Raw genomic sequence first — 12142 nt, 5'->3', positions numbered from 1 at the left:
GGTGGTACGCCTACCACGAGATATGATGAAATGGGATCGGGTGGTACGCCTACCACGATATATTGTGAAATGGGATCGGGTGGTACGCCTACCACGAGATATAATGAAATGGGAGCGGGTGGTACGCCTACCACGAGATATACTGAAATGGGAGCGGGTGGTACGCCTACCACAAGATATGAGAAATGGGATCGGGTTGCACGCCTGTAACGAGATGTGGACCGAGAGTGAAATCTGCCTTTGTTTTTCCTTATTCTTGTTAGAAGTTAAATTTTGGTTTCTTGATAGTTCTCTTAAGATTCTGTTTTGTCTGTTATTCCCCGAAGCATGTTTCCCCTTCCCAGCTTTAGTTGTTTGTTCTAGTTTATCTTTCCGCTATATATATATATATATATATATATAACTGCACAGGTTTATCTGGAGTCTGGTCCTAGCCTCGTCACTACCTCGCCGGGGTTAGGCCAGGCACTTACCAGCACATGGGGTCGGTTGTGCTGATACTACACTTTGCACTCTTTTATGTAGACCTCAGTGTTGTAGACTTTGGACCGCAGTGGGATTTGCTGATTCATGCTCATCAGGTGACCCGAGGTAGTCCTACAGGCGTCCGTAGGCCTTGGCGTCCGTAGGCCTTGGCGTCACCTTCCATCTACTATCCCTGTTTCTTTCGTGTATTTCCAGAGACAACATTGTATTTATTTCTTTCAGACCTTTATTTGTAGTATTCTTAGACCGTCTGTGATATTGTGACACCAGTTCTGGGTAGTCGAGACTCAAACAATTGTATTAGATATTTATGTTCAGATAGCTTATCATTTCTTCCGCTTATGTTAAATTCCGCTGTTTAAATGTTATTATTTCAAAATTGTTAATGCATATAAATGGGTAAAAAGGTAACTTGTGAAATTAATTGGCTTGCCTAGCTCGTATTAGTAGGCGCCATCACGACTCCCGAAGGTGGGAATCCGGGTCGTGACAAATTGGTATCAGAGCTCTAGGTTACATGGGTCTCACAGTTCACAGACAAGCTTAGTAGAGTCTGAGGGATCGGTACGGAGACGTCTGTATTCATCCCCCAGAGGCTATAGAGTTAGGAAAAACTTCACATTCATTCTTTCCTGTCGTGCGATTTTGTTCTCTCAATGCTAAATTGAAACCTCTACTCTTGTCCTTTCGCGAATGGAGAGGTCATGTACCACTTCTTCAGCCGGGCAGCAGCACAGACCGGTGATAGATCAGCTACGTCTTTGGTGGCTTTGTGGAGATTGGATAAGTTTCCCCAAGCTCTTCACTATTACATTCAGCGGTGCATCTACTGAGGATCCCCAAGATTATCAACACAGCTGTCATGAGGTTCTCAGAAACATGGGGATAGTTGAGACCAATGGGGTCGATTTTGCTACTTTTTGCTTGTCTGGATCCGCCAAGACTTGGTGGAGAGATTATTGCTTGGCTAGACCAGCCGGATCGCCAGCTTCGACTTGGGAGCAGTTCACGCAGCTATTTCTGGAGAAGTTTCTCCACATCACTCAGAGAGAGGTATTAGAGGGGGAGGTAGAGGTATTAGAGGTGGAGGTAGAGATGCTAGAGGTGGAGATAAAGGTATTAGAGGTGGAGGTGCAGGTATTGTTCTGGTTTGTGGTAGAGAAGCTTCGGTTTTATTTTGCGCCGTATCTGGTCATGCCTAGTGATTCTTTGAGTGCCCGTGTTTATGTGTCTACCCCGGTGGGTGATTCTATTGTGGTGGATTGCGTCCATTGTTCATGTATAGTGGTTATTGGAGGTCTTGAGACTCGTGTAGATTTGCTTCTTCTGGACATGGATGATTTCGGTGTTATATTGCTGATGGACGGGTTATCACCTTACCACGCTATCTTGGACTGTCACGCCAAGACTGTGACCTTAGCTTTACCGGGTTTGCCTCATTTAGAGTGGAGAGGGACTCCTGGTCATTCTACCCGTAGTGTTATTTCTTATGTGAAGGCTTGGCGTATGGTCAAGAAGGGGTGTTTGGCCTATTTGGCTTATGTTCGCGATTCTAGCGCTGAGGTCCCTCCTATTGATTCTGTGCCCGTTGTTCGGAGTTTCCTGAGGTATTTCCTTCAGACCTGCCGGGTATGCCATCCGATAGGGATATTGACTTTTGCATTGATCTGGTTCCGGGCACTCAGCCCATTTCTATTCCGCCGTATCGCATGGCCCCGCCTGAGTTGAAAGAGTTAAAGGAGCAATTGCAAGACTTGCTTGAGAAGGGTTTCATTAGACCCAGTGTTTCGCCTTGGGGTGCGCCGGTGTTGTTTGTTAAGAAGAAGGATGGGTCAATTAGAATGTGTATTGATTACCGGCAATTGAATAAGGTTACAATCAAGAATAAGTATCCGCTGCCGAGGATTGATGATTTGTTCGATCAGCTTCAGGGTGCCAAAGTATTTTCAAAGATTGACTTGAGATCTGGATACCATCAGTTGAGGATTAGGTCATCCGATGTCCCTAAGACATTTTTCCGCACTCGGTACGGGCATTATGAGTTCTTGATTATGTCATTCAGGTTGACAAATGCCCCAGCAGCTTTTATGGATTTGATGAACCGAGTGTTCAGGCCTTATTTGCATTCATTCGTGATAGTCTTCATTGATGATATATTGATATATTCTCGCAGCCAGGAGGAGCACGAGCAGCACCTTAGAGTGGTTCTTCAGACTTTGAGGGATAGTCAGTTGTACGCCAAGTTTTCAAAGTGTGAGTTCTGGTTGAGTTCAGTTGCATTCCTGGGTCATGTTGTGTTAGCAGAGGGTATTCAGGTTGATCCGAAAAAGATTGAGGCAGTCAAGAACTGGCCTAGACCAGCATCAACTACAGAGATTCGGAGTTTCTTGGGATTGGCAGGCTACTATCGTCGGTTCGTGGAGGGGTTTTCGTCTATTGCAGCCCCGATGACCAGGTTGAACCAGAAGGGTGCCCAGTTTAGATGGTCGGATGAGTGTGAGGCGAGCTTTCAGAAGCTCAAGACAGCTCTGACTACGGCACCGGTGTTGGTTTTGCCCACAGGTTCCGGGCCTTATACAGTTTATTATGATGCATCTCGTATTGGACTTGGTGCAGTGTTGATGTAGGACGGCAAGGTCATTGCCTATGTTTCACGGCAGTTGAAGATTCATGAGAAGAACTATCCGGTTCATGATTTGGAGTTGGCATCCATAGTTCACGCATTGAAGATTTGGAGGCATTATCTGTATGGCGTGGCATGTGAGGTGTTCACAGATCACAAGAGTCTTCGGTATTTGTTCAAGCAAAAGGAGTTGAATTTGAGGCAGAGGAGGTGGTTGGAGTTGTTGAAAGATTATGATATCACCATTTTATATCATCCGAGAAAGGCCAATATGGTGGCCTATGCTTTGAGTAGGAAGTCAGCCAGTATGGGCAGTCTTGCTTATATTCCGGTCGGTGAGAGACCGCTTGCTTTGGATGTTCAGGATTTAGCCAATCAGTTCGTGAAACTGGATGTTTCTGAGCCCAGTCGTGTGTTAGCTTGCACGGTCGCTCGTTCTTCATTATTGGAACATATCCGTGATCGGCAGTATGATGATCCCCATTTGTGTGTCCTTAGAGACACGGTGCAGCGCGGAGGTGCCAAGCAGTTTACCTTAGATGATGATGGAGTTTTGAGATTGCAGGGTCGAGTTTGTATGCCTAATATGGATGGTCTTCGAGAGTTGATTTTAGAGGAGGCCCACAGCTCCCGGTACTCTATTCATCCGGGCGCCGCAAAGATGTATCAGGACTTGCGGCAGCATTATTGGTGGAGAAGAATGAAGAAGGATATCGTTGCATATGTGGCTTGGTGTTTGAATTGTCAGCAGGTTAAGTACGAGCATCAGAGGCCCGGTGGTTCATTTTAGAGGATTGAGCTTCCCGATTGGAAGTGGGAGCGTATCACTATGGACTTTGTTACTGGACTCGCACGGACTCAGAAGAAGTTTGATGCAGTGTGGGTCATTGTTGATAGGCTGACCAAGTCAGCGCATTTCATTCCTGTGGCAGTCTCCTATTCTTCCGAGAGGTTAGCTGAGATTTATATCCGGGAGATTGTTCGTCTTCACGGTGTGCCCGTGTCAATCATTTTGGATCGAGGTACGTAGTTTACCTCACATTTCTGGAGAGCAGTTCAGCGAGAGCTGGGCACACGGGTTGAGTTGAGCACAGCGTTTCATCCTCAGACGGACGGGCAGTCCGAGCGGACTATTCAGATTTTGGAGGATATGCTCCGAGCTTGTGTCATTGACTTTGGAGGCTCGTGGGATCAGTTTTTGCCTTTAGCAGAGGTTGCCTACAACAACAGCTACCAGTCGAGTATCCAGATGGCTCATTATGAGGCTTTGCATGGTAGGCGGTGTCGGTCGCCGGTTGGATGGTTTGAGCCGGGAGAGGCTCGGTTGTTGGGTACGGATTTGGTCCAAGATGCCTTGGACAAGGTCAGGATCATTCAGGACAGGCTTCGTACAGCTCAGTCCAGGCAAAAGAGCTATGTCGACCGCAAGGTTCGTGATTTGGCATTCATGGTCGGTGAGCGGGTATTGCTTCGAGTGTCGCCTATGAAGGGCGTGATGAGATTTGGGAAGAAGGGCAAGCTTAGACCTAGGTTCTTTGGCCCGTTTGAGATTTTTGATCGAGTGGGAGTGGTGGCTTATAGACTTGCATTGCCGCCGAGCTTATCAACCGTGCATCACTATTTCATGTGTCCATGCTTCGGAAGTATCACGACGATCCATCCCACGTGTTAGATTTCAGCACTGTCCAGTTGGACAAGGACTTGTCTTGTGAGGAGGAGCCGGTAGCTATTCTAGACCGGCAGATTCGTCAGTTGAGATCGAAGAGTTTTCCTTCTGTTCGTGTTTAGTGGAGAGGTCAGCTTCCTGAAGCATAGACCTGGGAGTCTATGCGGAGCCGTTATCCCCGTCTTTTTCCCGACTCAGGTACTTCCTTCTTTTGTCCGTTCGAGGACGAACGGTTGTTTTAGAGGTGGAGAATGTACTTGCTTTCAAATTAAATTATGTGTTTCCGAGGCCTTGACAACCTCATTTAGAGTCACCTCGATTTGCGTGCGCAGTCCGGGCGCATAGCCAGAAAGCTTAAATATGAAAATCAATGAAAAATGGTAAAATTTGGTTATAAAATGAGTTATTTTGACTTCGGTCAACGTTTGGGATAAACGGATCCAGACCCGTGATTTGACGGTCCCGGAGGATTCGTAGGAAAATATGGGACTTGGGCGTATGCCCGGAATCGAATTCCGAGGTCCCAAGCCCGAGAAATGAATTTTTGAAAGAAATTGTTTTTTGAAATTGTTTAAGGAAATTTGAAATGAAATTTGATTAGAACATGTTAGTATCGGTCCCGTATTTTGGATCCGATGCCCGATACAGGTCTTATATATGATTTAAGATGTTTCTGTGAAATTTGATGAAAAACGGATATCATTTGACGTGATTCGGACCTAAATTGCTAAATTTGATACTTGATGAAGTTTGGGAAAAGTTCTTGATTTTTGAGGTTTGATCCGTTGTTATTGAGGTTATTTTGGCGATTTGATCACACGGATAAGTTCGTATGAGGTTGTTGAGTTAGTACGTGTGTTTGGTTAGGAGCCCCGAGGGCTCGGGTGTGTTTCGGAGGTGAAAGTTTTGAACTTAAGAAAAATTGCAGAAAATAGTTGTTCTGGTATGCTGAGATTTCCTTCTTCGCGTTCGCGAAGGGTCTGTCGCGATCGCGAAGGCTTTTTGCCCAGTGATTTTTAAAAAACCAAAACAGAACACTTACGGGATTTTTATAAAATTTCACAAACCTCTTCTTCTCCAAAGCTCTTAGGCGATTTTTTGAAGCAATTCTTCACCATAATCTTTTGGGTAAGTAATCTTTAACTCATTTTCTTCATTTTCCATTAACACCAATTAGATTTCTAGGCCTAATCATGTGAATAAGGGTAGAAAATTAGCGATTTGGGTAGAGTTAGGGCTTTTTGATTAATTGTGATTTAGACCTCGTTTTGGGGTCGAATTCTGGAAATAATTATATATTTGGGCTCCTGGGTTAATGGGTGATTTGATTTTTTGGTCCGAACCTCGTGTTTTGACCAAGTGGGTGCGAGGTCAGTTTTTGGGTTTTTGGGAAGAATGATTAAAAAGCTATAATTGAGCATTGGAATTGGATTGTTTAGCATTTATTGATGTTATCAAGTCGATTATGTATAGATACAATTGATTTGGAGCCGAATTCGAAAGGAAAGGCGGTATTTGAGGATTGAGCTGGCCGTGGAAGTTTGAGGTAAGTGTCCGGTCTAAACTTAACTTGAGGGATTAGGAGTTGTGTCCTATTTGCTAATTGCTTCTTGTTGAGTACGACGTATGGGCATGGTGGTGAGTATCTATACGTTGGTGTCAAGCATGACCGTGAGTCTTATATTGTGATTTCCATGATTTCGTTGTATTATTCATGCCTTGGTGAAAATTTTTATTTATTGTGTAAAGTTGTGAAAAGAATGGTGACCTATGAACATTGAGGAGCGTTGGCTCCAGTTTGTATAACGAATTGTGGTAGTATATGTGATAATTGAACCTCTAGAGCAGTGGCTCGAGTTGTGAAGCGAATTGTGAAGTAAAAGTGAGAAAGAGAAGAGATCATTATGTTGCCCCCTTGCCGGGCTGTTGTTGAGTTGTGGGTCCCTTGCATTGTGTTCTTAATTGATATTACAGATACTTAGGTTGATGATTCTTTGTGTTAGGTAAGGATTATGGTAATAGCTGAGAAAGTTAGACGTTGGATCAAGTCGGGGTGTGGCCGAGGTAGTTAGGTGTTGTAACGATTCTAGTTATAGCTGAGGTAGTTAGGTGTTGTAACAAGTTTATTCATAGCTGAGGTAGTTAGGTGTTGTAACAAGTTTAGGTATAGCTGAGTAGGAGTTGAGTTAGGATTGATTATAGCTGATTCTCCCTTTGCGGGGTTTTACTCTTGATATTGTTGTTCCCTTATCGGTGGGTTATTATGTTGCTTTCGTTCCCTTGCCGGGATTCCTTGTGATTTTGTGCTGGCTTGTAAATGAGAGCGGGTGTTACGCCTACCACGAGATATAATGAAAAGGGAGCGGGTGGTACGCCTACCATGAGATATAATGAAATGGGAACGGGTGGTACGCCTACTACGAGATATAATGAAATGGGATCAGGTGGTACGCCTACCACGAGATATGATGAAATGGGATCGGGTGGTACGCCTACCACGATATATTGTGAAATGGGATCGGGTGGTACGCCTACCACGAGATATAATAAAATGGGAGCGGGTCGTACGCCTACCACGAGATATACTGAAATGGGAGTGGGTGGTACGCCTACCACAAGATATGAGAAATGGGATCGGGTTGCACGCCTGCAACGAGATGTGGACTGATAGTGAAATCTGCCTTTGTTTTTCCTTATTCTTGTTAGTAGTTAAATTTTGGTTTCTTGATAATTCTCTTGAGATTCTGTTTTGTCTGTTATTCCCCGAAGCATGTTTCCCTTTCCCAGCTTTAGTTGTTTGTTCTAGTTTATCTTTCCGCTATATATATATATATATATATATATAAACTGCACAGGTTTATTTGGAGTTTGGTCCTAGCCTCGTCACTACCTCGCCGGGGTTAGGCCAGGCACTTACCAGCACATGGGGTCGGTTGTGCTGATACTACACTCTACTCTCTTTTGTGCAGACCCCAGTGTTGTAGACTTTGGACCGCAGTGGGATTTGCTGATTCTTGCTCATCAGGCGATCCGAGGTAGTCCTATAGGCGTCCGTAGGCCTTGGCGTCACCTTCCATCTACTATCCCTGTTTCTTTTTGTGTATTTCTAGAGACAGCATTGTATTTATTTCTTTCAGACCTTTATTTGTAGTATTCTTAGACCGTCTGTGGTACTGTGACACCAGTTCTGGGTAGTCGAGACTCAAACAGTTGTATTAGATATTCATGTTCAGATAGCTTATCGTTTCTTTCTTCCGCTTATGTTAAATTCCGCTGTTTAAATATTATTATTTCGAAATTGTTAATGAATATAAATGGGTAAAAAGGTAACTTGTGAAATTAATTGGCTTGCCTAGCTCGTATTAGTAGGCGCCATCACGACTCCCGAAGGTGGGAATCCGGGTCGTGACATTCTTGGAAGAAGCTAGAATTTTCTGCTTCTTCCCAAAAGCAGAAAAACTGCTTCTTCTACTGGCAAAAAGTACTTTTCTGTATTGGCCAAACAACTCAATTGTTTTAAAAAGTATTTTTTTGGGAAAAAAAAGTACTTTTGGCTTCCTAGAAGCTTGGCGAAACAGGATCTTACTAATGGTGGTATCTAATTAATTATTCCCTTGTCCCTTCGGGGACATCCGATAAAAAAATTAATTATTCCCCCCGGTTCAATAAGTGATCCTATTTCTTTTTTATTTTGGTTCAAAATAAGTGTCCATTTACATAATCAAGAAAAATTAATTTTATTTTTTCAAATTTTTTTACTTATTTACATATTCGAATATGTCAAGATAATAATTAATTAATGTTAATTTAGTGAATACATCTTTTTTCTCTAGGAGTTCATATTTTCTTAAATGGGTATGTCAAAGGTACAATGGTCACTTAATGTGGAGCAGAGGGAGTAGCACATATTTTAACTATTTTTGAGATCTTAAAGAAAAATTACTTCTTCCAATATTTGCTTTCTTTTATGGAATTTTTACACAAATAGCCAGCTATATTCATTGTTTACTTTTTGTAGCCATTTATATAAATTAATCATTGATTATACACAATTATACATATATAATGGGTGAAAATCATTTACCCTCCCCAACTTTGTGTTAAATATCAAACTCCTCCCCCTCCCCCCCCTCAACTTTGAACAATAATCATTCTCCCTCCTTTATCCTACACAATACCTTTTTTGCCCTTGAATTTTTAATTTCCTCCTCAATTCAATAACTTTTTATTATATGATTTTTTTATGGTTTTAGCTATAACTTAAATTATGTAATACCTATTATAAATTGTAATTAGAGTTCATTAAAATTATAAGTAGAATAAGTAATTAGAGTCAATTAAAACTTATCTTTATGATTGTTATTTTAATGTAATGCATATTAAATATATATTTAAGCTATATTTTCTTAGCGACGGAGCTAGAAATTCATATAAGAGGATTGAAAGCACCCCAACTTTTTTTTTTTCCGGATTGAACTTGTGAGCTAAGATAACTTGGGGTATTTTTCAATCCTCTTATATGAAAAACTCGGATTGAACTTGTGAGCTAAGAAATTAATGAACTCTATTCTCTTAGCTCACAAATTTTAATTTCTTAGCTCACAATTTCAATCCGAGTTTTTCATATAAGAGGATTGAAAAATACCCCAAGTTATCTTAGCTCACAAGTCCAATACGAAATAAAAAAAATTGGGTGTTTTTTCAATCCTCTTTATGAAATTCTAGTCCGTCGCTAAGAAAATATAACTTAAATATATATTTAATATGCATTACATTAAATAACAATCATAAAGATAAGGTAATTTTAATTGACTCTGATTACTTATTCTACTTATAATTTTAATGAACTCTAATTATAATTTATAATAGATATTACATAATTTAAGTTATAGCTAAAAAAATAAAAAATATCATATAATAAAAAAGTATTGAATTGAGGAGGAAATTGAAAATTCAAGGGCAAAAAAGGTATTGTGTAGGATAAAGGGGGGAGAATGATTATTGTTCAAAGTTGAGGGGGATTTGATTTTTAACACAAAGTTGGGGAGGGTAAATGATTTTCACCCCAATATATATATATATATATATATATATATTATCACATAACTAGTTTTCGAACACGTGCGTTGCACGTGTATCCCATACCGATTAGTACATATATTTTAAAAGAACTCTTATAAGAGAAAGGGAAACCTATTTCAATATCAAAAACCTTTAGGAGAAAATATTTTAAAATGTAAATATATTAAAATAAAGGCATACAGTTTGTGTGTGATTCTTAACATTAGGTAAAATCTCTTGTACTGTCACCAGTAAATTGTATACTATCATCAATTTATTGTTGAAGTTTCACCTTTCCAGAAATGAACAAATAAGAGAAACGGAACATAAATGAGTATACATTAAATGAAATATTCATTGGGAAAGAATAAGTAGATGTTAGGGAAATACATAATCAACTAAAGAAAAAAAATTATGACTCTAAAGCAAAACGTGATTTACTATTCACTGGGATTTAACAGAAAATGATTTATAATAAAAGTAACAAAAAGCTAACAGAAAATTATTTCAAGATGAGAGAATACTTACGCACACTGACACTGATTTGCATAACTGTTGGAAATTCAAATTAAAGACATTCCAACGGTTTAGATGATGAAAGTAATTAAAGTAACTGCAGTAATGGGTGAAAGTCCAAGCAATAGTTGTCTTTTCACTTACCCTATTAATTGTAATTGGTTGAAATATATATATATATATATATATTATATATATATATATATATATATATATATATATATATATATATATAATATATATTATATATATATATATATATATATATATATATATATATATATTTGTAGTTGACATGTAAGTTTTTTGGTCTGTAACAAAGATATATAAATGGACAGTCTGATGCACTAAGCTCCCATTATGCGCGGCCGCAAATATAATATAATTCAAGTTAAGGGTAAAATGGTCTTTCAGCTTTTGATGGACATTTCGATAATTTAATTTCAACTTTGAAGCTTTCCACTTATAATATAGTATAATTTTTGTTTTTATGAGAAAACTAATATAACTAATGGATAATGAAGTGATCTAAACTTATACATTTTATAAAGTGACAGAAAGGATTACAAAGGGTGGAAGATAAAATGAGCAAAAGTTAAAGCTAAGACATGAAATTTTTTCAATAAACGTGTAGTTATAATTTATCATTTAATAGAATTTTCATTTAATCACATTCATGTACCTATTAAAGTATTTAATATGAGGTGACTTTTTAATGGTGAAGGTCAAAGGGCTTCTATGTTTGTGTTTATTTCAATTAAACTTTTTAAATTAATTTTGTTAGAATGTGTATTGACGTTTTTAGACAAAATTTATTTAAAGAAATATTATGTTGAAGGATATTATAGTCACTCAGCTTTATAAGGTTATTTTAGTCTTTCAATTTCTAGTTTGGATCTTCATACTTATAATATAGTATGGTATATAAATATATATATATATATATATATATATATATATATATATATATATATAAAAGCTTACATAGGAGTTACATTGTCCCTAAGGACATTACTGTTGTTAAGAGATACTAGGCTATTACAAGTAGTAGAATTTAGTTTTTTAACGCCCAAACAAACATCTTGCATATCCTTTTCCAAAAAAGGTTCAACAAAAGTAGGTGGACGTGCAAGTCGATAACATAGTCCTGGCTTGAAATTCCTAACAGCTTCCTTCGCTAGGCAATCTGCTACCGCATTTCCTTCCCTAAAGCTGTGTCTGATCACCAGGGATTTCAACTGTTGCGTTAAGGATCTGCAAGTGAGTAAGCATGGATTAGTAGTGCTATAATCTTCATCTAACATTCTCAACACTTCTGTTGAGTCTGTTTCGATTTGAAGGTCTGGAAATGGCAATTCTATTGCTAGTTTTAGGCCTTCCTGTAGTGCTAAAAGTTCAGCCTGCATGGGGCTGTGAGTGTAACATGATTTGGTGAAGCCCATGATCCATTTGTCCATACTATTTCTGAAAACTCCATCTAGACCTGCATGAAGATTATTTTTCGAGAAAGCCCCATCTATATTCAGCTTAACAGTATTTTGAGGGGGTCTATCCCAGCTGATGCTAACGGAGAAGGAGCATTTGTGTATAGGGGTCCTTTCAGTGAAGAAAAGGTATTCTCCTATTTGGCTAAAGACCTGTCTAGGGTTTATATCAAGGTTTAAATTGTTGATATTGTTATTGTTCCTATTTTTCCACAGGTTCCAAATCGAAAAGGGGAGGATACTCATCCAAGGGTACTGATGGTTATATGCAAAAGTTTGAACATGTCTCAGATAGTTTAACCAGTT

The 12142-nt window shown here is 39.4% G+C and overlaps 1 protein-coding gene across 1 annotated transcript; it reads right to left on the bottom strand.

Annotated features, from left to right (window-relative positions):
* Nucleotides 1–11332: 11332 nt before the first annotated feature.
* LOC109207519 lies at nucleotides 11333–11794 on the bottom strand. Its single transcript, XM_019370461.1, has one exon. The coding sequence runs from the start codon at nucleotides 11792–11794 to the stop codon at nucleotides 11333–11335; it is 462 nt and encodes a 153-aa protein (XP_019226006.1).
* Nucleotides 11795–12142: the final 348 nt, after the last annotated feature.

Source organism: Nicotiana attenuata, unplaced genomic scaffold (genome assembly GCF_001879085.1).
Source record: "Nicotiana attenuata strain UT unplaced genomic scaffold, NIATTr2, whole genome shotgun sequence".
Taxonomy (NCBI): domain Eukaryota; kingdom Viridiplantae; phylum Streptophyta; class Magnoliopsida; order Solanales; family Solanaceae; genus Nicotiana; species Nicotiana attenuata.
This window is presented reverse-complemented; position numbering and strand designations above follow the sequence as displayed.